The 25970-nt window shown below is 41.6% G+C and overlaps 1 protein-coding gene across 4 annotated transcripts; it reads right to left on the bottom strand.

Moving 5' to 3' along the window:
* Nucleotides 1-1413: 1413 nt before the first annotated feature.
* LOC109898257 (serine/threonine-protein kinase BRSK2-like) lies at nt 1414-25795 on the bottom strand. 4 transcript variants are annotated; one of them, XM_031833811.1, is made up of 19 exons: nt 24386-25795; nt 22988-23082; nt 22354-22439; nt 19635-19775; nt 18057-18173; nt 17925-17958; nt 17719-17787; nt 17489-17635; nt 17191-17222; nt 16668-16832; nt 15885-15982; nt 15235-15397; nt 11079-11139; nt 9834-10434; nt 7133-7181; nt 6762-6885; nt 6319-6529; nt 5828-5917; nt 1414-5747 (listed from the first exon to the last, which is right to left on the bottom strand). In XM_031833811.1, the coding sequence occupies exons 1-19, from the start codon at nt 24471-24473 to the stop codon at nt 5539-5541; spliced, it is 2580 nt and encodes an 859-aa protein (XP_031689671.1). In that variant the 5' UTR covers nt 24474-25795; the 3' UTR covers nt 1414-5538. The 4 variants fall into 4 exon arrangements, with proteins under 4 accessions (XP_031689671.1, XP_031689674.1, XP_031689672.1 ...); XM_031833814.1 differs by having other exon boundaries at nt 9834-10110; XM_031833812.1 differs by having other exon boundaries at nt 15235-15388.
* Nucleotides 25796-25970: the final 175 nt, after the last annotated feature.

Raw genomic sequence — 25970 nt, 5'->3', positions numbered from 1 at the left:
ATCACTATAGAAACAGGACCGTACAGTTGCATAAAATAGTCTACTGATGGACTACCTCAGGGCTCTCCAATCCTGTTCCTGGAGATCTACTGTCCTCTAGGTTTTCACTCCAACACTAATCTAGCGCACCTGATTCTAATAATTAGCTGGTGGATAGGTTGAATCAGGTTAATTACAACAGGGGTTGGAGCGAAAACCTACAGGAGGGAAGCTTGCCAGGAACAAGGTAGGAGAGCCCTGGTCTACAACTTCAAGTTCAAGGCAGATAATGTTTTTAGAAAGCAAGATTCCCCATTATAGTCAATGGGAGTATGGCAGTCTTAGTGGTCAATATTTGTGGATATACATATATATTATATATTTCTTGAATTCAACCATTATTGGATTCACATTTAGATGTGTGAACAGCCATCCCACAATAACCACAATCTGTAAGGCGCAAATAGCTAAATGAGAGCAGCACTGTAATTTACATGGACTGTAGCCTACAAACGCCTATAACACAGAAGTGTTTCGCAAACATCCTTTTTGAAATTAAAAAGTAATCTAGTTTTTCAAAAGTATCTGTAATCTGATTACAATGTTTTTGCTGGTAATGGATTACAGTTACCGTTTTTTTTTTGTAACGGTAATCCGTTACAAAAAGTAATCCGGTGCTCCCCAACCGTGGTTCTGCGTCCCTAGAACGAATGGTGGGTTCATTCAATATCGTACATCCATCGCTCGCTACACACAAAAGCCAACAAAAGCACAGCTGCTGGTGGAGGAATTAAATGTGTGTATCCAAGCACACTGGAAACCACGCACAAAAGAAAAACAACACGGATAGCAACAATTTTTATATAAATACCTGTTTAATCCTGAAATGTCTTGTCGTAAAAGCACACCAAATAAGAAGTTATTCAAACACCGAATCTCTATTTTTCCTTCAACCACTCCTGTCACTTCCAGCGAAAACAGACTGGAGTAGGTGGGCAGTAGCGCCAGAGAGCCACATACATGGATGATTTAACTCTCACAATCCTGCCTCTTTTTTTTGTCACATGGCACACGGTAAACACCCTTTGCGAGTGTATTTACACCCTTTGCGAGTCAATACAGTAAATTATCAATCAATTTACACATCCAAAAAACAGACCCGGGAGCTGTCGTGTTGCTACACAGTGTAGTCTACATTTGGCAATATTATATATATATATATATATGTATTTTTAAATACTATTTTTGCTAAAGAAAATTATTCTGTTCAACCATAACAAAACGCAGATGATGTTTGATCACAATTTATGGTCAGTAATCCTAATAGAAGAGTAGGAATTGAGGCACCGTTTCTTTACTTCTGATGTAGTTTATTGTTCTTTATTTATCACAGGCAATAATAATCATAATAGTGCACTTTCATTTTTTTTTAAAATATAATACAGACATTTCTTATATAATCATCCTCATCATGTTTCCCCCCCCACATTACTGTTTTAAATATTTACAAATTGTTTTGTTCTACTGTGTATGAAGGGGGGGATTACAATTTTACAATCTTGGAATGATCAATAATGATGACAATAATCATATTGTGAGTACAGTGTGAATAAAGAATCAAGATATGGTTTCATACTTACTGTATACAATGGATAGGGGATAGGATAGGGTGTGATTATATAAGGATGGGGTTGGGTTGAGGTATTTTCATCTGGATGAGAGGGTGGGGGGGTTTAAGAAGAGATAATGAGGGTATAGGAAGGGGGCAAGGAGGGAGTTGGGGTGGTTGCTGTAAGATTCACCCACAATGGGGTTGAAACATCTCCCCTCATCCCATCGTTTACTTTGAACGGTTATTTACACAGAATGTCTAAGGGTTTCGCTCTAGTTGTGTCTCCAGCCAGCATTTCCCCTAGTTTTTGTTTTCAGGCGAGGCAAGGCGGGGTGTCAAAGCTCTCAGTAACAGCAACGTCCAGGCCCTCTGGCCTCAACAACGCCAATTGAAACCAATGGAAGCCAAACTCTTTTAAACGTGAAGCAACAGAGCTGGGCAGGGAGGCCAGGGAGGCCACCTATACAAAAGGTAAGGGTAACACGGTCTCCCACTAACTCTGTTTTTTAGCACAGGGTAATGGAAAATTAAAGACTGTGGGGTCGTGGGTCTTGTGTCACATCTATCTCCCATTCAAATGACCCTGATCTCTGACCTAGAATGTGGCGGTGGGGAGGATGAGGGCTCTGAGAGGTCGTGCACACACAATCTCACAGACACCGGGGACACACACTGACAGGTCGAGCAAATATAACAGACATGTACCTCCCTCCGTACGCATCATCTTAAGGCGCTCAAACGAATTCCTGGCGATGCAAACTCTTACTACTACTATTCTGTGCAGGACGGTGCTGGATCTATATTAATGCAGTAAAAATCACCTACGGGGCCACATTGCTTTCGAGTAGTGTCATGCAGCATTTCATTGGCGACTAGCTCGGCTAGCCTGGTTACACATTCACAATAGTTCCTGGAACCATGTTGGAAAGGACTATGTGAAAGGAAAATATCCAAGACAGCACAGTACGGTTCGTCACGATAGTAGGAAAATGGGTACATGATTCCTGCCAAAAGGCCTTGAGTGAAGGGTGTGAGCTACAATGAGAGGTGAGCTACTAAAGTCAACAATAAATAATCATGTTCTTTGCTGTGGGGAAGGGGAGCGAGACGAGCCCTAGGCAAGGAAATCGAGGAAGACTGCCTCCCACTCTTTTCGTATTTCATGGTAAATGGCCGATTCACACCAATTAAGTATACAGTACAGCTGTTATAGACAGAGTATGATAAATAAAGAGTTACAATAACCTACGGTTCTAAGTCTCCTGGCTACAGAATCGCCCTGTTTGCTGTACAAGCAGTTGTTTCCTACGGTAGCAGTGTGTTGACTCCGACTGATATGGAGTGTGATGATGGCTGATGGGGATGTGGTATAACTTGCAGCTGTGATTCTTAGTCACTGTGCTGTGGTCACAGCCAAGGAATGGTGAGGCAGGGTGAGACTGATAATAGGTGCTTAATGGTAGTAGCATGAAACAACAAGGTGATGACGAGGGACTATAGGGAGGGACTAGGGGAGCGACTAGAACGAAACCTGTGTTTTCTTTTGGTGCTCTGTGCAAGGGGAAGGGGTATGAGGGGGGTCGTAATGAAGGGGTTGGGGGGGCATGGCAGTGGCCAAGGGCAAAGGGATGGTAGGGGGAAACCACTTTATTTGTTTTGTGTCTTTTAGAACAGTGCATTCCAATTTTAAGGTCAAATTTATAATAGTTTTTTTTTTCTCTGAAAGAACAGGAGGGTCCGTGTGTATGTAAATACTGCTTGTGTTCTGCACGTGGTGTTGGGCCCTCAGTCAGTGTTTTTATGTGGTGTGTCCATATCTTTGTATGCTTAAGTAACAACATTCTAGCAGAATAAGACAGAGAAGGAATTAGAGATTACTATCCCCACCCTTTCCTGCTCTCTGCTTTTTCAAGTGTCTATGAGATAATTTTTTCATGGAAGATTTTCATATTTTTTGCCATCCCAGAAATTCCCAAAGCATCAAATCTATCCTTGGTTCATTTCTTAAAATTAGTTTTGTTTTGTTGCTTTAAATGGGAAATCTTCATTATACCAAACAAAGACAAATCAACAATAAAGACATCAAAAAGAGCTGGAAGAAATTTTGCAGCATTGGTTTCTAAAACATTGAGGAATGAATGGACAAGAGGTTGTTTTCTGACTCGCTCTGGAAAAGAGGGTTCAATCTGGTTTCAACTACAGCAGCCATTTTGTCAGTTTCAATGCTGTTTCAATATTCCAACAGAACTTTCCCCTCTATTTTTGTCAGCATCTTCCCTTTCCACTACATTTCCTCTTTGCTATATATAAATCAACAAATAAATACATAAATAAATATTAAATAAATCTATGACATAAAATGAAATAAATAAATATCATAAATATGTTGTTTTTGACATTCACTTGGTTAGCGTTAACTCCATTTTGTTGGCAGCAAACATCAAACTCATTTGTGCTCAAATCACATAAACAAAAGGTGAAAGGAAACAAAAATTGAAATGGATTTCATAATTTTTGTGTGGTCTGTTCCTTTCCTCTCCTGGGAATGAGTGTGCAGCGGTTTCAATGTTTTTCTCTCTGTCATCCTTAAGTCAAAGTCTCTTTTTGTTTCTTGAAATGAGCTTTTCCACCTCCTCACCACCCTCTGCTCTCTTAACAGAACAAGTCAGTTTAGGGCCTTTTCAAAAGCCGCATCATTCAGTGCCCCATGTCGGCCATATTGTGAATGTAAGGGAGGGAGGGTTGGTTGTTTTCTGTAGAAAACAATAATGTATGTGGAGTGCTTGGTTCAGTCCTCCTGGAATAAACAACCAATGAAGGTAACTTCCTGTGAACTACATCTTCTTCATCTTCCATTGGACTGAAGTGAACAGAGCTCATCATTCAGAGGATCTGCTGAGGGTTCCATTCATAGTATTACTCTAATGATTCCAGTTATATTGTTCCATTATCTGTTTGAAATCTCTACATATTCCAGATGTCAGTTGTAGTGGGGGCGTTGAGACTTTCTTCCATGCCTCGTCTGTTATTTTTCTTCAACTTGGGTGATATCTGTAGAGATATCTGTTGCTTAATCCTCATTTAAAGGCAAGATGGTTTTCATAAGTTTGTTTCAATTGCATTTTAGGAATCATACAATTGTGGTGCTTAGTTATAAAGAAAAACAGATATTTGTCTTTATTTTGTTCAAATAGCTGTATTGACATCTTTGGAGCTACTTGGATGCAAATATGCATTTGGACGCTTCATTCTGATTTTGATGCAGTCTTCCTCATCATTATCTTAAATTCTACAATGTTTCTGTTCTCGTAACTTATCGTTAATGAGAATCCAGTGAAAGGACCCAACCTGTCTGTTTCCTTCATATCCACTGAATTGACTTGACCCGTAATATTTCACTCTCACTGTCCCAAAAAGCGATGTTAGGTAAAACTTAAAAGTGGATCCACGTCAACTGGGAAACACTGTTATAATTGTTGATATTATTTCGGAATTTTCACAATGGTTTTCATCTTATTGGTTGTAGACCAGATAACTTAAAAAAAAATCTATTTAGCCTTTAACCATTCAGAGCCTGCCATTCCCCATATAAGTCTGCCCGCTTATTTTACTGGCTACATATTGTTGTTGGCAGTTGCATGATGTGTTGTACTTCAAACGTACAATTAGACATTTTTCTGATCTTGTCTTCTGAAGCTAATCTGAGTGACACTGCGTTTTACTCTCATCCGCTATTTTCTTTCTTCCATCTTGGTGGCCAACTATCTTGTTGGGCCCGTTTCAGGTTGAAGCAGTGGTTTGTGATGATGATTGCTGGGTCAGGTGGTTTGGTAGATGTGACGGTGGTAGTGGTGATAGTGGTAGTCTGAGGGGGTTTGTCTGTGTTGTTCTCTAGGGTCATCTCTCTCTATCTGCCCTATCCTGTTGTCTGTTTCCAGAATGTTCCCTCAGGGCTGGGACTGTGTCCCGTTGGAGGAAAGGAGTCTGGTCTTGTCTTTGCCCGAGCTCCTCCTCTGAAGCACGCTCCCACTGCCCCCTATCCCTGCATCACCACGCTCACACCTCTCGCCCCGGTCCCCGCCTCCTTCCGAACGTCGGGAGTTTTGCCGGGTCGGGGTGCTGGGCGGACGCGAGGTCAGCTGCCCATTCTTCTCATCTGGGGAGAAAAATATAAAAAGACATGAGTTTGATGAAGACAGAGATATAAACAGTGTGTGTGTGCGTGAGGGGACCCACCAGCCAGTGCCTGTACAGATGGCTGATCATGAGTACTAAGTAGCTGGGCTTGAATCGTTTCCACCACTCTCTTGAACCTGCGACTTGGACCTAAGGAGAAAGACAAACACTCAGTCAAGGTATTCACTGCCCCGCATCAATATTTTAGATTAATTACCTACATGTATAATGAGTTCTGTTAACTGTCTTGACAGTTTTGTGGTATATGTTGGGGATATATGATAGGATCAAATCATGCCAAACATTAGTTACCAAATTATTACACATTTTTGCCAATGAATGTATCATAGACTAAATTAAACTGTAACTTCAAGCAAATCATACCTTCCGCTTAAGTCACATTCTCACTTGAAAATCCTACTCCCATTGAAATCAAATGCATAACGAAGTGACAATACGTCTTAAGTGAAAGTTAGGATTTGTCCCTTGGTTGGTTGCAAGAACACTTAAAAAAGTCTTACTGTAACACAAACAGGTTTGGGAACCACTACCTGATATGAGGGTGAAAGTCACACTGTAGATGCCATTTTCCCTCTTTCCTTCCCTCTCGGCTCGTTCCTTTTCTCTGTCCCTCTCTCCCTCAGAGAAGGCAATGTCCACCTGGAACTTAACAGGCTTCTGGAAGACGGAGGGGCCACCAGAGGACTTATATTCTGCTCTGAAGCTGGTCTGGGAGACGACGCTGTGACTCAGGGACGGGATCTGGACAGATGTAATGTAACAACACAGCATTGGAAACAGAGGTGGAAACAGCTTTACAAGCTTTCCATCTATGTTTATGTGTTCATGTTTTATGAATGTGGTTGTGTATCTTTGTATCATGGCTGTAAAGGCCTTTCACTGAAACCGTGTAGGGGAAGGTACAGAGGAGAGGAGAGCGTTGTCAGAGAGAGACAGAAAGGAAGAATGAGTGAGAATAGACAGAGATACTCACAGACAAGAAGGCATGGACTATATCAGCTTTGATGGAACTAAGCGGTTTGTCTCTAATGACAACAAATATCTGTTCCTCCTTTTCCAGGCTGATGAAGTTCCCAAACCACGACTTCTTGGCCAGCCTGCCAGTCAGAAGCAACAGTCATATAGTATTTTTTTTTTAAGAATCTACATTTCAAACGTTAAATAGAGGTGCTTTTATAAGCATTTATAATGGCTTATTCAAGGAAGTTGATTTAAAGTGTTACCTAAACATGCAGCATAGAAATGTGCTACAGGCTAGCAAATAGCATTTTACATGACAGGCAGGACAGTCATTCTGATGGATATAGATAGACCAACTGTGTATGTCTAGGATTATCTACTTACTCTGGGCTTGATTCTGGAGTAAGACTGGACATGTCCTCTGGTGTTGGAACTACAGGAGAGCAAAAGGAGAGACATGGAGAGAGAAAGGAGAGATGGGGGAGTTATATATATATATAGAGGAAAGATAGAAAAATAAGGAGAAAGAGAGAGGGTGGGGAGGGAGGGAGAAAGTAGAGTAGAGTGGAGAGGGGGAAGTACAAATTTGATGACACTACATGATGAGGTTCAGTTTCATTGATTTAATTACCAATATGTCTAATTAATTTGAGCACCGTATAGTACACTACGGTCTTTCTGCAATGGTAGCAGAGACTGTGGCTACTTTGAGAACAGAATATGCACATACTGGTAAAGCACTGTATATAGGATAGGCCATGACAGTAAATACATATGAATTGTGTAAAACACTATGTAAACATTATTACATACTGTTTTACACAATTCATATGTATTTACTGTCATGGCCTATCCTATATACAGTGCTTTCAGAAAGTATTCACACCCCTTGACTTTTTCCACATTTTGTTGTATTACAGCTTGAATTTAAAATTAATTAAATATCTTTTTTTTACTGGCCTACACAAGTGAAATTATGTTTAGACATTTTTACAAATTAATACAAAATTAAAAGCTGAAATGTCTTGACTCAAGTAATCAACCCCTTCATCTTGGCAAGCCTAAATTGTCACACACTGATGTTTCAAATCAAATCAAATCAAATTTATTTATATAGCCCTTCGTACATCAGCTGATATCTCAAAATGCTGTACAGAAACCCAGCCTAAAACCCCAAACAGCAAGCAATGCAGGTGTAGAAGCACTTGTCTTTGTGATTGTTTCCACCCCCCTCCAGGGGTCGCCCATCTTCCCCATTATCCACTGTGTATTTATAACTGTGTTCTGTTTGTCTGTTGCCAGTTTGTCTTGGTTGTCAAGTTAACCAGTGCGATTGTTCTTAGCTCTTGTTTTTCCCAGTCTCTCTTTTTCTCGCCACCCTGGTTTTGACCCTTGCCTGTCCTGACTCTGAGCCCGCCTGACCACTCTGCCTGCCGACCTGTACCTTTGCCCCACCTCTGCCTACCCTGAGCCTGTCTGCCGTCCAGTACCGTTGCCCCACCTCTGCTTTACTGACCCCTGCCAGCCTTGACCTGTCTACTGCCTGCCCCTGTTGGATTATTAAACCATTGTTAATTCGACAATGTCTGCATCTGGGTCTCACTTTCTAACCTGATATAAATAAGTTGTGCTTAAAATGTGCTTAACTCACATAATAAGTTGCATGGACTCACTGTGTGCAACAATAGTGTTTATAACATGATTTTTGAATGACTACCTCATCTCTGTACCCGACACATAAAGATAATTGTAAGGTCCTTCAGTCGAGTAGTGAATTTCAAACACAGATTCAACCAAAGACCAGGGATGTTCTCCAAAGCCTCGCAAATGGGACCTACTGGTAGATGGGTTAAAAAAGCAGACATTGAATATCCCTTTGAGCATGGTGAAGTTATTAAGGACACTGTGGATGGTGTATCAATACACCTACAAAGATACAAGCATCCTTCCTTACTTAATTGCCGGATATGAAGGAAATCGCTTAGGGGATTTCACCATGAGGGCAACGGTGACTTTAAAACAGTTAGTTTAATGCCTGTGATAGAAGAAAACTGGGGATGGATGAACAACGTTGTAGTTACTACACAATACTAACCTAATTGAAGCCTGTACAGAATTGTTTTATTTATTATTCCAAAACATTTGCAACAAGGAAGTAAAGTAATACTACAAAAAGTATTGTTTGGGGAAAATCCAATATAACACATTACTGAGCACCACTCCATATTTTCAAGCATAGTGGTGGCTGCATCATGTTAAGGACTGGAGAGTTTTTCAGCATAAAAAAAAAAGAACCGGAATGGCGCTAAGCACAGGTGAAAACCTAGATCTGTCTGCTTTCCACCAGACACTGGGAGATGAATTCACCTTTCAAAAGGACAATAACATAAAACTCAAGGTCAAATCTAAACTGGAGTTGCTTACCAAAAAGACCGTGAATGTTCTTGAGTGGGCGAGTTACAGTTTTGACTTAAATCTGCTTGAAAATCTATGGCAAGACTTGAAAATGGTTGTCCAGCAATGATGAACAATTAATTGGACAGAGCTCGAAGAATTTAGAAAATAATGATAGGCAAATGTTGTACAATCCAGGTGTGCAAATCTATTTAGAAACTTACCCAGAAGGACTCAGAATCACCTTTGGCAGTGATTACAACACTCATGGGTGTGAATAATTATTTTAAATTGAATAAAATGTCTAAAACACTTTTTCACTTTGTCAATATGTGTTATTATTGGTAGATGGGTGCGCAAATAAATATATTTAATCAATTTTGAATTCAGGCTGTAACAACAAAATGTGGAATGAGTCCAGGGATATGAATACTTTCTGAAGACACTAACTACTGATGTACACATTGAACATATGAATCACAATGCATATAATTGTTTATATCATATACTTTCGATATCCAAACATCAAGGTTTGGCCCAAATCTGTTTTGACTCCAAATGAAATTAAATACATTGAATTGCCAAATTCCTGAATTGAAATAGAATTGACCTCTCTCCCCCTGCAGTTTGCCAATAACCCGTCCCACTCTCATACTACAGCTTGCACACACTCCCCTCCTCTCTCTCTTACCCTGCAGTTTGCGTCGGTGGAAGCGTGGCGATCCCAGCAGGTTGTTCTTAAAGGAGTTGAGGCGTGTCCTCCAGTGGGCGGAGCTACTGGCGGCCATCCCCCCGCTGCCTCCAGGGCTGGAGGGTGGGGTTAGGGAGAGGGATCCGCCCCCGCCGCCTCCCTCCGCCCGCGAGGAGGAGGAGGAGGAGGAGGAGGAGGGAGGGGTGGGCGGGGGGTGCTGGGGGTGGTGGACGGGGGTGCCCAGGGGGGTGGGGAGTGGAGACCCCTGAGGGGTGACCTGTGGCACAGGGGCAGAGTTAGGATAGATGTTCTTAGTGACTGACTTAAAGACGGAGGGGGCGGGGAAAAAAAAGAAGCGAGGGATGGGGGAGAGGATGGGTGAGGGGGACGGAGAGGGGGGAGCTTGGAGAGGTAGTGACTTCATGGACTGGAGGTGAGGGCGATCGGAGAGCCCTTTGGAGGGCAGAGTCTGGGTTTTGGGGTCAGGCACGGTCGTCCGTTGTGACGGCCGGGGAGTGGTGGCACTTCCTGGTTTGGGGTCTTTGGAGTGGGTGGTGGAGGCGGAGGTGACTTCTGATTGGCTGAAAGTGAAAACTGGGCTCTGATGCGTGGGAAGAGAAAGGACAGAGGGATGGAGAGGAAGGAAGGAGGGAAGGAAAGATGAAGAGAGCAATGGTCATGAGTTATGATTTATGAATATACTATAGACTTCTGATTGTACTTACATTTCTAATTGTAGGGATTTATCAAATGAATATTCTGATATTCATCTTATTATGTAAATGTAATAGTGTCCATTTTGAATAAAGGTCCAGAGACCCTTTCAATTTGAGGGCTAATATGTGATCTTATCAGTGTGTGTCTCTTCTCTTGTGTGCCTCTATTTGGAATGTGTATGTGTGTCTCTAGTGTTCCTCTAGGCCCTTACTATTGGTGTGTGTGAGTATCTATGTTATGGGTAATGGCTCAGAATGGGACAGTATGAGGGTGATGGACAGTCTCAGAAGAACAGTTGTGTAGTGAAGTGTGAAGTGTAGAACACTTCAGTACAGAGAAACACAATCAAATCACAGTAGTGTAGATGTGCAGTAGCACATTTCACCATGAACAAAAGGTAGTCTGTACAAAAATATACTGATATTACAGGTATGGTATTTTATCAATTATTTTATCAACCACCTCAATAACAATCAGGTAGTGTAAATGTGTGTCCATTTGTAAAAGAGTTGGCCAAGCGTGACTTACCCTGGGACTGCTGAGAGGACTTGATGATAGCCCTGTTGAAGCTCCACTGACTGAACGAGACCTGGAGGACAAAAATCCTAGTATCAGATAACACTGGTACAGTAACACATAGCATAGTCTCCCTTATGGAAAAAACACATGAATTTCACGTGATCTTATGTGAAGTTAATGTGATAACATGTGGCAACATGTGATAAAATGAAACTACACGTCACAACATTTCAAAGTTTTCCACATGTGAAAGTGCAAATTTGATTTTCACGTGAAAGTTTTTCACATGTGAAAATGCAATTCCACATATGAGAGTTTGATTTTCACAAGTGAAAACTGTTTACACATGAAAGTGCAAATTTGTGAATCAATGAAAATGAAAACATTTTACTCTTCTCACATGTGAAAGGGTGGTGTTAGCATGTGAACTCTATATCGAATACATGTGAAGAACTGATCTAATGTGCCTAATTTTATCCATGTAAAAATGTCAGCTCAATTTCAGCTTCACATTTTTTTTTAAAGGGAAGTAAATAAATGGTATGGTGGTTTTAAGGTAAGTGAAGCTAAATTGTGTAATAAAAAAAGGTGTACAAATCTTTCATCAATGACAATATGCTTACATTTGACATATTCACTTAGGTACTGACTTTTCAATATGACCCAAGATTGGTTTTGAACTCACAACCTCTGGATTACACTGATCTTGCTGCTTGCACCACAGAGTCTGTAGCAGTCTAAGAAGTCACATACACATTCATTACCTATAATACATTTCTGCACATAGAGTGTCATCTGCACTGCTATTTTAGTTATCTGACTATTCTCTCATCATTGATATAATTTACTTTTTTCAGCAATTTGAGGGTTTTCTGTATAGTTGTCTAATGTTGGTGGGGTATATTATTCTGTATTAATGTTACTCCTGAATATAAATATAATAGTTTTTCTTGACTGTATTATACAAAACTGAGATTTACTTTTAAATCCAAAATATAGGAATACATGTGAAATCAGTCATTGACACAGACAATGTGGTGTAACAGGAAGATTGTAATACTGTGACCCACGGGATCGTGAGTACAAATCCCAGTTGAGGACCTGTTGTAAAATAATTACTGTAGAAATAACCATACACAATGTAATCAAGTGTAGAAACAACGTGAAAATCCACGTGAAACTTTGTGAAATATGACATGTGTAGTGTTCCAAAACCACATAGTTTCACATGTGAAATAGAATTTTGCATGTGCAAAACATGTGGAACTTTCACATGTGAAATGATGTGGAACTTCCACATGTGAAATTATGTTTTTTCCATGACAACATTGGTACTGTAACACATAGTATGGTCCACTAACAGGCTACACTAGTACAACACAAAGTATGTGTGTATTATATATATATATATATATATATATATATATATATATATATATATATATATATATATATATATATATATATATATATATATATATAATACACACACATACATACATACACACACACACACACAGTGCTGTGAAAAAGTATTTGCCCCCTTCCTGATTTCTTATTTTTTTGCACATTTGTCACACTTAAAGGTTTCAGATCAAACCAATATTACACAAAGATAACTGCATTTTGTGTTTACTTGGGTTAAGTGATGATTTTATTTATTAAGGGAAAAAGCTATCCGAACCCTATGTGAAAAAGTAATTGCCCCCTAAACCTAATAACTGGTTGTGCCACCCTCAGCAGCAACAACTGCAATCAAGCGTTTGCGATAACTGGCAATGAGCCTGTCACATCGCTGTGGAGGAATTCTTCTTTGCAGAATTGTTTTCATTTCAGCCAAATTCGAGGGTTTTCGAGCATGAACCGCCTTTAAGGTCACGCTACAGCATCTCAATCGGATTTTAACTAGCATCTCAAAGTCCGGACTTTGACTAGGCCACTCCAAAACCTTCATTTTTTTTTTTAAAGCCATTCAGAGGTGGACTTGCTGGTGTGTTTTGGATCATTGTCCTGCTGCAGAACCCAAGTGCACATCAGCTTGAGGTCACAAACTGATGGCCGGACATTCTCCTTCACAATTTTTTGGTAGAGAGCAGAATTCATGGTTCCATCAATCACAGAAAGTCATCCAGGTCCTGAAGCAGCAAAGCAGCCCCAGACATTCACACTACCACCACCATATCTGACTGTTGGTATGATGTTCTTTTTCTGAAATGCTGTGTTACTTTTACGCCAGATGTAACGGGACGCACACCTCCCAAAAAGTTAAACTTTTGTCTCGTCAGTCCACAGAATATTTTCCCAAAAGTCTTGGGGATCATCTAGATGTTTTTTGCCAAAAGTGAGATGAGCCTTTGTTCTTTTTGGTCAGCAGTGGTTTTCGCCTTGGAACTGCCATGGATGCCATTTTTGGCCAGTCTCTTTCTTATGGTTGAGTCATGAACACTGACCTTAACTGAGGCAAGTGAGGCCTGCACTGCAAGCTTTAGAAATGGCTTTGTAACCCTTTCCAGACTGATATAGATGTCAATTACTTTGTTTCTCATCTGTTCCTGAATTTCTTTGGATCGCAGCATGATGTCTTGCTTTTTGAAAAAAAAAGTGGCCTACTTCACTTTGTCAGACAGGTTCTATTTAAGTGATTTCATGATTCAACAGGTCTGGCAGTAATCAGGCCTGGGTGTGGCTAGTGAAATTTAACAAGCGGGGGCAATTACTTTGTCATATAAGGGCTATGAAGGTTCGGATAATTTAATTAAGGGAAAAAAGCTATCACTTAACTGCATTTTGTGTTTACTTGGGTTATCTTTGTGTAATATTAAAATTTGTTTGATGATCTGAAACATTTAAGAGTGGCAAATGTGCAAAGAAATAAGAAATCAGGAAGGAGGCAAATATTTTTTTCACAACACTGTATATATGGTGCATATGTGTGTCTTTATGTGTGACCTGAGTGTGTGTGTATGTGAGGTTCTTCAAATAGCCACCCTTTGCCTTTGACAGCTTTGCACACTCTTCGCTTGCTCTCAACCAGCTTCACTTGGAATTCTTTTCCAACAGTTTTGAAGGAGTTCCCACCTATGCTGAGCACTTGTTGGCTACTTTTCCGTCACTGTGTTGGGTCATTGTCCTGTTGAAAAACAAATGATACTCCCACTAAGCACAAACCAGATGGTATCGCTGCAGAATGCTGAGGGAGCCATGCTGGCTAAGTGTGCTTTGAATTCAAAATAAATCACAGACAGTGTTACTGGCAAAGCACCCCCACACCATAACACCTCCTCCATGCTTACAGTGGGAAATACAGATGCAGAGATCATCCGTTCACCCACACCTCGTCTCACAAAGACACGGCGGTTGGAACCAAAAATCTTCGATTTGGACTCCAGACTAAAGGACAAATTTTCACCCGTTGCTAATGTCCATTGCTCTTGTTTCTTGGCCCATCAAGTCTCTTCTTAATGGTGTCCTTTAGTAGTGATTTCTTTGCAGCAATTCGACCATGAAGGCCTGATTCACATAGTCTCCTCTGAACAGTTGATGTTGAGATGTGTCTGTTACTTGAACTCTGTAAAGCATTTATTTGGGCTGCAATTTCTGAGGCAGGTAACTCATGAATTTATCCTCTGCAGCAGAGGTAACTCTGGGTCTTACATTCCTGTGGCTGTCCTCATGGGAGCCAGTTTCATCATAGAACTTGATGTTTTTTGCGACTTCACTTGAAGAAAGGTTCAAAGTTCTTGAAAATGTCTGTATTGACTGACCTTCATGTCTTAAGGTAATGGACTGTCGTTTCTCTTTGCTTTTTTGAGCTGTTCTTTCCATAATATGGACTTGGTATTTTACCAAATAGGGCTATCTTCTGCATACCACCCCTACCTTGTCACAACACAACTGATTGGCTCAAATGTATTAAGGAAAGAAATTCCACAAATTAACTTTTAATAAAGGCACACCTTTTAATTGAAATGCATTCCTCATGAAGCTGGTTGAGAGAATGCCAAGAATGTGCAAAGCTGTCATCAAGGCAAAGGGTGGCTATTTGAAGAATAGTTTTGATGTCTGCACTATTATTCTACAACATAGAAAATAGTAAAAATAAAGAAAAACCCTTGAATGAGTAGGTGTTCTAAAACTTTTGACCGGTAGTGTATCTATGTCCAACCTCTGGCTGTGTGCGGAGGTGTCTAGCGCCCTGCGCGTGGGTGTGGGGGAGCCCTGCTCCGTCACACTCAGCACCTCCAGACTCTTCCTCTCCGGCCGGCACCGGCCATGACGGGTCAGCATGGGAGAGTCCACCCGTTTCCTAGGGGGATCTGCTGGGAGACCTTAGAAAGGTTAGAATCCAGGTCTCAGAGGTACACAAAGGTTAAAGCACCTCTAACGTATGTTAATTAATGCACTGGTGCTTTGTCTGGAGGTTTTGAGATGCTGACATGTTGGACATGTTTCCAAAAAAACTGCAGACCAACATGAATTTGTTGTCAAATTTTGTCACAGGACAATTATTTTGAAAAGTTTAAATGCAGCTCTTTTATTTTGAAACAGAATCGCCAGATGTTGCTTATTGTCGCTAGCTTCACAGATACCTATCATTAAGTCCAAGTTGGCTAGAAAAATAATGTTCCAAATGATTTCTTAGAATGTTATGTTAGAATTGAAAATGAATAGAATATTTCTGGGAGTGCTCAGAGCACACGGTGGACACCTTGGAGAAATCAGAGTGTCCAATAAGTGTAGGTTAGGAATGTTGTTCCTTTCTAATATATGTGGTCTAAAGGTTTACCAATGTTGTCTAAAGGTTTTCTTTCTAACCTATATCATTCCTGGGCGGCAGGTCTTCGTCCTCACAGCTGGGGTAACGCTCTTTCCTGTCCAAGAGGAGGTAGTAGATCATCTTCTCCTGGTTGTCTCTTAGAAAATGAGAGAGCGAGAGCGAGAGATCGTAAGAGACATTCAGGGATTGAAAAAGAGTGTTGCGATATCTGGGGTTAATATCTGACCAGAATATAATTGTTTTATTAACAATAACGAAACAGTTGTAGTAGTATAGTTACAGCCTGAATAGTGCACTGAGAACTAGAGCATAATGTGAATGTGAGAGTTGGAGGGACAACAGTAGAAGGAGAAAGAGCCATTGTTAATATCTTTGGTCATGTTTATGCTTTGCCAGAGTGATGTAACATGTGACGTGCCAAAAAAGCAGATTAGATTGGTCAGTCAGTCAGTCGGGAGAGAGAGAGAGAGAGAGAGAGAGAGAGAGATTAAAAATAGGAAGAGGAAGGACCCTGTCCAAATACTCCACAAAGTCCTATAAAGGTCAGATTACCTTTACTTCTCCAGAGAGACAGAGAGAAAAATACTAGGATAGAGAGAGGCAGGAAAACACTAGTAGGGAGCAAGAGAAAGAGAGAAAGAAAATAATTATCCTATTCCTACTTCTAATAGAGGTGCCAGAGACACTAAGAGAGAGATCAAGAGCTCGTTTCCACAGCAACCAGTGAATGGTGACACTACAGGGGCCACATCAAGGGACACTCAGCGCAGGTCCCGGGTCAGCTTTCCCCCATCTCTAAAAGCACCCCAGACAGTACTCACTCCTCACACTGCAGGTCCTGGGTCAGTTTTCCCCGGTCTCTGAAGCAGCCCAGAGAGTGCATGCTGTCCAGTACATCGGGGTCCAGCTCTGTCAGCGACACAATCCTCTTCACACACACACGCCTGGGAGGAGGCTGCTCCGGACACGGTTCGTTACGACCACCACTGAAAAGGGAGAAATATGGAAAGGGGGAAAGAGATAGTGTGATAACAGACACAGAGATCGAGATAGAAAGACAAATGGAGGGGAGAGTACAGATAAGTAAAGAGTTCCGTGAACATTCTATTCAGAGAGAAGACTGATACATTTTTTTTATTTAACCTTTATTTAACGAGGCAAGTAGGTTAAGAACAAATTCTTATTACAATGACAGCCTAGGAACAGTGGCTTAACCGCCTTGTTAAAGGGCAGAACGCTCTAACCAACGCTCTAACCACCAGGCTACCTGACCTAGTGTCAGAGAATACCAGCTGTGGGTGAGAAAGTAGAGAAAATAGAGTCGAATGGGATGAGTGTACTTACAGATACCATGAGTGTTTTTGTATTGCTTCTAGCTGTAAGAGAACACAGACACAGTCAGTTAGTTACCTAAACAGAACACAGGGTACTCCTACATCTAGTCAGTACCGTGAGTCTTTTCCCCCCACCCTTTTTTCCCCCTCTCCCATACCGTGAGTCTCAGGGTTGACCTCGATCATGCCTTTGAGCAGGGTCTGGCTCTCCTTCGCCCCATCATCATCCTCCCTCTCTCCATAATCACCTTCCCTCTCCTCTCTCCCTTCCACCATCCTCCCCTCTATCCCCCTCTCCTCCCCCGTACCGTGAGTCTCTTGTCAGGGTTGACCTCAATCATTCCTTTGAGCAGGGCCTGGCAGTCTGGGGGGATGAAGTGGGGCATGTGGAACACCCCACTCTTCACCTTCTCAAGGAGCTGGCGCAGGTTGTCATGGTCAAAGGGTAGAGCTCCCTATACACACAGGAGAGGAGAGAGGGGAGTTACAGAGCGAGAGACAGAGGGGAAGAAAGATGGAGAGAGGAAGAGGTTCTTACCACCAGCAGTGCAAAGAGAATAACGCCACAGCTCCATACATCTGCCCTGCGACCATCATACTTCTCCCCCTGCAATACAAGACGGCACTACACTCACTTAGAATAAAATATATTCACTGTTCAATCATACAGTATATACACACACATATTGTAGGTTCATGCACCTTGACAATAACCACAGACATACAGAGAGAAAGGGAACTTACCCTGATAACTTCTGGACATGCATAGTGAGGAGATCTGAAATCATTCAGAAGAAAGAAAATAACATTCTTAACATTCATAAACATACTGTACATCACTAAGGACACCCGCATGCAGGAACACACAGTACTCACCCACAGCTGGTCTCTAGCAGGCTGTCCCCCACCTGTAGGGAGGCCATGCCAAAGTCAGCGATGCGGATGTTGTTCTTCTCATCCAGGAGCAGGTTTTCAGGCTTCAGGTCTCTATGACTACACACGCACGCACGCACGCACGCACGCACGCACACACACACACACACACACACACACACACACACACACACACACACACACACACACACACACACACACACACACACACACACACACACACACACACACAGGTTAGAGAAACAGGTCTGTTCTCTTCTTTCACCTATTTTCTTACCTCTCAATCTCTCTAGTTTTAAATGGATTTATTTAAAATTGAGGCTGTGTATACAGTTGAAGTCGGAAGTTTACATACACCTTAGCCAAATGTCGATATAGGACTCGTTTTACTGTGGATAGATACTTTTTTTCAGATACTGATACAGATATCATCACAAGGTCCTTTGCTGTTGTTCTGGGATTGATTTGCACTTTTCCCACCAAAGTACGTTAATCTCTAGGAGAGCGAAAGCGTCTCCTTCCTGAGCAGTATGATGGCTGCTTGGTCCCAGGGTGTATATACTTGCGTACTATTGTTTGTACAGATGAACGTGGTACCTTCAGGCCTTTGGAAATTGCTCCCAAGGATGAACCAGACTTGTGGAGGTCTACTATTTTTTTTTGACGTCTTGGTTGATTTCTTTTGATTTTCCCATGATGTCAAGCAAAGAAGCACTGAGTTTGAAGGTAGGCATTGAAATACATCCACAGGTATTGACTCAAATGATGTCAATTTGCCTATCAGAAGCTTCTTTTTCGTGACTTTTCCAAGCTATTTAAAGACACAGTCAACTTAGTGTCTGTAAATTTCTGACCCACTGGAATTGTGATACAGTGGATTATAAGTGAAATAATCTGTCTGGAAACAATTGTTGGAAAAATGACTTGTGTCATGTGTCAGGCCTAGTACTGGTACTGGTGGCCGATGTGAAATGGCTAGCTAGTTAGCGGTGGTGCGTGCTAATAGTGTTTCAGTCGGTGACATCACTCGCTCTGAGACCTAGAAGTAGTTGTTCCCTTCTAGAGAAGGATTTTTAAGTATTGAGACAACTGAGACATGGATTGTGTAGGTGTGCCATTCTGAGGGTGAATGGGCAAGACTTACGTGCTTTTGAATGGGGTATGGTAGTAGGTGCCAAGCGCCCTGGTTTGAGTGTTTCAAGACCTGGAAAGCCTTTCTGGGGTTTTCACGCTTAACAGTTCCCCCTGTGAATCATGAATGGTTCACCACCCAAAGGGCATCCAGCCAACTCGACGCAACAGTGGGAAGCATTGGAGTCAACATGGGCCAGCATCCCTGTCGAACGCTTTCGACACCTTGCAGAGTCCATGCCCCTACGAATTGAGGCTGTTCTGAGGGAGGTGCAACTCAATATTAGGAAGGTGTTCCTAATGTTTGAAATACTCAGTGTTAATAGCTATATACAGTATATTGCTGTATATACTGCATTGCTGTAGTGTCTGACTATCGAGTGGCTGTGTATATATTGCTGTATACAGTATATTGCTGTAGTGGCTGACCATATAGAGTGGCTGTGGCAGAAGTCCAGCGCTGAGATGATCTGTCTGAAGAACTTCCTGGCCTCTTTAGGTGTCAGTCTGCCCTTCTTCACCAGGTAGTCAAATAACTCTCCTCCTGAAACATGCTCCAACACCAGATACCTGGGAGAGGGGGATAGGGAGGGAGGGAGGGATCAAATGCTGTATGTTCAAGCATATAATAATAACAAACTATATACCCACTGTACATGCTCATACTCATAGTTATGCTCATAGGGGCGGCAGGGTAGCCTAGTGGTTAAAGCGTTGGACTAGTAACTGAAAGGTTGCAAGTTCAAATCCCTGAGCTGACAAGGTACAAATCTGTCATTCTGCCCCTGAACAGGTAGTTAACCCACTGTTCCTAGGCTGTCATTGAAAATAAGAATTTCTTCTTAACTGACTTGCCTAGTTAAATAAAGATCAAATAAATATAAATACATACACTCATGCAATCTGATGTGTACATGCTTGAACATAGGCCTGTTCATATGCTCACACTTTCAGTAGAGCAACAATTATCACTCACACATTGATGCGCACACATACAGTTGAAGTCAGAAGTTTACATACACCTTAGCCAAATAAATTTAAATTCAGTTTTTCACAATACCTGACATTTAATCCTAGTAAAAATTCCCTGTTTTAGGTCTGTTAGGATCACCACTTTATTTAAAGAATGTGAAATGTTAGAATAATAGCAGAGAGAATGATTTATTTCAGCATGTATTTCTTTCATCACATTCCCAGTGGGTCATAAGTTTACATACACTCAATTTGTATTTGGTAGCATTGCCTTTAAATCGTTTAACCTTTCTGGCACAGGCGTTCTGCTAGCGACCCACCTCGACAACATCCTGTGAAATTGCAGAGCGCCAAATTCAAAATACAGAAAGTCTTAATAAACATTCATAAAAATACAAGTGTTATACATCGGCTAAAGATGAACTTCTTGTTAATCCAGGCACTTTGTCAGATTTCAAAAAGGCTTTACGGCAAAAGCATACCATGCGATTATCTGAGGACAGCGCCCTACTTACAAAAGCATACAAACATTTTCCAACCAAGTAGAGGAGTCATGAAAGTCAGAAATAGCAATAAAATTAATCACTTACCTTTGAAGATAATAGTACCGGGAAAGTTTGTTGAAACATGTCAAACAATGTTAATAATTAATCCTCAGGTTGTCAATTGTCTAAATAATCGATAATATTTCAACCGGACAATAGCGTATTCAATCGAAAGGAAAAAAACGAAGGGCGCGTACTCGGTCACGAGCGCAAACCAGCACTGCATGATTCTACAGTCCAATGACAGAAAGGTCTCATTCTTCTTCATTTTTCAGAAAACAAGCCTGAAACAATGTCTAAAGACTGTTGACATCTAGTGGAAGCCATAGGAACTGCAATCTGGGTCCTAAAACCCATTAAATACTCTAAACGCATTCAATTGAAAATACCCACATCAAAAAAATCCCAATTCCTGGATAGATTTTCCTCAGGTTTTCACCTGCCATATCAGTTATGTTATACCCAGATATTATTTTTTAAAGTTTAGGAAACTTTAGAGTGTTTTCTATCTAAATATACCAATTATATGCATATCCTAGCTTCTGGGACTGAGTAACAGGCAGTTTACTTCGGGCACCCTTCTCATCCAGACGTCGAAATACTGCCCCCAAGCCATAAGAAGGGTCAAACGTTTCGGGTAGCCTTCCACAAGCTTCCCACAATAAGTTGAGTGAATTTTGGCTCATTCCTCCTGCCCGAGCTGGTGTAACTGAGTCAGGTTTGTAAGCCTCCTTGCTCGCACATGCCTTTTCAGTTCTGCCCACAGATTTTCTATAGGATTGAGGTCAGGGCTTTGCGATGGCCACTGCAATACCTTGACTTTGTTGTCCTTAAGCCATTTTGCCACAACTTTGGAAGTATGCTTGGGGTCATTGTCCATTTGGAAGACCTATTTGCGACCAAGCTTTAACTTCCTAACTGATACCTTGAGATGTTCCTTCAATATATCCACATAATTTTCCTTTCACATGATGCCATCTAGTTTGTGAAGTGTACCAGTCCCTCCTAAAGCAAAGCATCCCCACGATGCTGCCACCCCCTGTGCTTGACGGTTGGGATGGTGTTCTTTGGCCTGCAAGCCTCCCCCTTTTTCCTCCAAACATAACGATGGTCATTAGGGCCAAACAGTTCTATTTTTCAACAGTCAACTTAGTGAATGTAAACTTCTGACCACTGGAATTGTGATACAGTGAATTATAAGTGAAATAATCTATCTGTAAACAATTGTGGCCGATGTGAAATGGCTAGCTAGTTAGCGGTGGTGCGCGCTAATAGCGTTTCAGTCGGTGACGTCACTCGCTCTGAGACCTAGAAGTAGTTGTTCCCCTTGCTCTGCTGTGGCGCGATGGGTAACGATGTGTGCAGAGGGTCCCTGGTTCGAGCCCAGGTTGGGGCGAGGAGAGGGACGGAAGCTAAACTGTTACACATGCACATGACCGACTTGCGAAAACTATAGTTTGTTAACAAGAAATTTGTGGAGTGGTTGAAAAACGAGTTTTAATGACTCCAACCTAAGTGTATGTAAACTTCCGACATCAACTGTACACAGTATATTATTGAGTTTTAGTACAGTACAAGAGACAGGCAGAAAGAGAGGGAGAAAGAGTGAGAAAAGAGGATAATATACTTACAGGTATTTGTTATTCTCATAAACATCATGCAGCTTCAGCACATGAGGGTGCTCTATTAGTTTTAGAATAGCTATCTCCCTCTCCACCTGGAGATAGAGAAAGAGATCGAGAGAGAGAGAGAGAGGAGGTATGAACAGAGAGGAGGTAGAGAGAGAGAGAGCGAGGAGATAAAGATAGCAGGAGCAAGAGGGGAAGAGAGAGAGCAAGAGATAGAGAGAGAGGGAGAGAGAGAGCGAGAGTGTGTCTGTGAATGAATGTGACAGAGGGTTTGTATACACACGGTGCATAGCCTATACACACCTCAAATAACCCAGAAGTAGAATACAAAGAAGAACCAAAGAGGAAGAAAAAGCTGTTGATATATTGTATATCAATACCTTAATTAGTAACGACAGCACGCTGGCTGTCTATATAATGTGCTTCTACAAATTCATATTAGCAGGCTCATGGCTCTCTCTGTAGGCTACTGGACCTTCAGAAGGACAGACTCAGAGAGCGTCTGAGTCCCAATTGGCACCTTACTCCCTATAAAGTGCACTACTTTTGACCAGTGCCCATGCTCTGGTCAGAAGTAACATATGATGTAGGGAATAGGGTGCCATTTGGGACGCAGGCAGCTTCTCTGGGTTCATACCTTCATAAGGACAGACTCAGACAGCTTCTCTCGGTTCACAATCTTTATGGCCACCTTCTGTCCCGTAATACAGTGGACTCCCAGCTTCACCAAACCTGGGAGAGAGAGGGTGGAGGAGGAGATGGGGGGAGAGTGAGATAAATAGAGAGACAAAGACCGAGATAGAGAGAGCAAAATAGAGCAGAAAGAAAGAAAAGCTTTGAGTTTGTCTTGTTTACTTTAGTTACCTTTATTTTCAACACAGCTCAATTCTCATTCATAACAAGTGAACCAGAACCAGACCATACAGGAGACACAGGTGGAGCATGACCTCACACATACCATATTGACTTGACTATGCAGAACCTAATGGCCTAATTCAGCGACTGCAGTCTACATCAATCTGTTTACAGTTCAACCAGTTCAATCCACTAAGGCTACACCAGCCTGTTTCCAGCACTGACATCTGATACGACAAGTCTACCACTTACTCATCAAAGCCTCTATAATAAACCAAGCAATTCCAGTCTTCTCTATCGATTTAAATTCAAGTAAACTGGTCACATTACACAGGTCTAAAAAAGTTTCCCGAGGGCCAGACTCCCAGACCAGGATTAAGTCTACTCCTAGATTACAAAGCATGCTCAGTGGAGAAACTATTGTTTATTCCAGGAATAGAGAATAGACTTAATCTGGGACTGGTACATCAGCACTTAATAGATCAGTTCAATCTGCTAGTCCAGTCTCCGCCGTCTAGTAGCCTACTTTACTATGGTGGAGGGTCATTTAACTCCAATATAAAGGTCCGGTTTCCCAGACACAAATTCAACCTAATCTTGGACTAAAAAGGCCTTTCAATAGAGAATGAAGCCCTGGACTAGGCTTAAACCACCCTTTATGTTGGAGTTAGTTAGACTTCAGAACACCAGGAGATGAAAGATAACAAGATATGCCTGACTGTGTCCGCAACTGTACTGCATTGTCAATGAGATCCACACCTCAGAACACATGGATTCATTCATAAAGGACATACACACATACACAAACAGGTAGACACATACATACAACTACTCTCACAATAATATTACATGCAACATTATACACATGTAAAACCTGTGACAGCATGCTTCACATTACTGATCACAGATATTTGTCAATATCAATAATATTGGACATATTGGCCCATTGATGTCAGTTGCTACCACAACTGGGACATACAATCAAATACACACAAATATCAATACTGAGGACATAATGTTCAGGTGCACAAAGAGTGGATTCTTTAGATGACCAATTGAATTTCTCGGCCTAATATACATAAATAGCTATAGATATGACTATTTTCATCTACCATGCACTAATATTAGCAGCTTTTTCGCGTGATCGTGCGTTTAAAGGGAGCGGTGCAAGTATGCTTACCTGTCTGCCCCTTCCCAAGGGTTTTCTCCAACCGGTAAGGCCCGACGTATTGGGCCGACTGGCCTACGGACAGCTCCTTGCTTGTCATGATGTCCGTGCGTTGAAGGCGAAATTATATGATGATAAGGAGATCAAATCACTGTTGTTTTCAATAGGAATTTATAGCTATCGGTCCTCGGGGTAGAACGGCTCCACGGTAATAGCATTACAGACGCCTAGCGATATTGTCACAGGGAGGAATGGAGAGAGCGGTTGTAGTCGTGATGACAATTTCGTGGCCTATCGTCTAGGCTGGGCTACTCCCATGCACTTGCCTTTTTCTATGCGGTTACCGTGATATAAATTCGGTAAACTCCAGCTTATTATCAACGACCGTGAATTAACTAAACAGGAATGAAATAATGGGATGTTAGAAAGTGGAAGAGAGAAATTCGTAGGGAGATTGACATGTGCATTTTTGAGAAGTTCAAAATGATGCCAGTTATTATGAATTACAATTATTATTAACAGTATACGAAATAAATGTGTCCTATTGTTAATATTAGTACAGGCAGATAGATGTAAGGAGCTGCAATAGCCTATCGAAAATGATTGAATCAGATAGGCTCCATGTAACGGCTAGATTGCACACAATTCTGCACCCCATAGCCTACACCCGTTACTGTCATCAGTGATCCTTATAATTACATACTAATGACATTTGTAAAGAATCTTATTATCGTAACATATTTTAGTCTCCCTCCACCTCTTGTTATCCCATGTTGGTATGTAAACTATCTCTGCTCCGCCCTTTAGGCTATATGAATAGTAATATTCCGTTTTAGCAGAGGGGTGGTTTTCCCAATATCCGGTGCACTCTTCGGATTATCCCAGGGCCTGGTATCAGGAAATAGAGGGGAACAGAGAGTCAAAACAGCCACCCTGCTATCCACACCCGTTCGGACTAGCCTACACTTCTTTCAATCTGTATTCTCCAGTCAACGTCTGTCAACAATTTCACCTTGCATTTCTGTTCAGACGAAAATATTTTTTTCTTTCGAGAAATAATCGTTTTCTCTATTATGTAAAATGCTCGATTGGATGGTTGTAATAAATCGTGGTTCTACAAAAAAATGACAATATTTAGCTGGCGTAGTACTCTCCTCCCTCCTCCCTTCTATCCCTTGCTCTCTCCCTCCCTCGCCGTCTATGGACATATCACAGCATCCCCGTTCGCGCTCCTGCCGCCGCTGGTTTCAAGATTCATCCTTCACCGTTGTCCTTGTACAGAAAGATGTAGCTTCAGAAGCGATTCAAAAAACATCTGCTTGTCTGTCGAAGTTCTTTGCATCCACAATCCGTTACGGGATAGCCTCCCTTCTGGCCGCAAAACCGTTTTATTTTTTCTCTCTCCCCTCTTCCTTCTCCTTATCCGATACGGCAGCATCAGCATCCGGGTTCCGCCCCCGGCTCTCTCCTCCATCCTTTCCTTGTCTACCTCTCCTTAAAATATTCTCTCCGTCGCCCTCTATCCGCTCACCTACTTCTCTTTTCAAACACACCAACTTTTGGGCTGAGGAAACGCATGAAAATACTCTTTCCATCA

This window comes from Oncorhynchus kisutch, linkage group LG10, assembly GCF_002021735.2.
Source record: "Oncorhynchus kisutch isolate 150728-3 linkage group LG10, Okis_V2, whole genome shotgun sequence".
Lineage (NCBI taxonomy): Eukaryota > Metazoa > Chordata > Actinopteri > Salmoniformes > Salmonidae > Oncorhynchus > Oncorhynchus kisutch.
Note: the sequence above shows the minus strand (reverse complement) of the source record. Positions and strands in the feature narration are given on the sequence as shown.

Bases quoted from the DNA above. Each gene is read 5' to 3' on its own strand.
- LOC109898257 (XM_031833811.1), bottom strand. From the start codon at position 24,473: ATGACAAGCAAGGAGCTGTCCGTAGGCCAGTCGGCCCAATACGTCGGG. The intron at 23,083-24,385 runs GTAAGCATACTT...TCTCTCTCCCAG, and splicing joins CCTTGGGAAGGGGCAGACAG to GTTTGGTGAAGCTGGGAGTC. The intron at 10,435-11,078 runs GTAAGTCACGCT...CCCACGCATCAG, and splicing joins GTCCTCTCAGCAGTCCCAGG to AGCCCAGTTTTCACTTTCAG.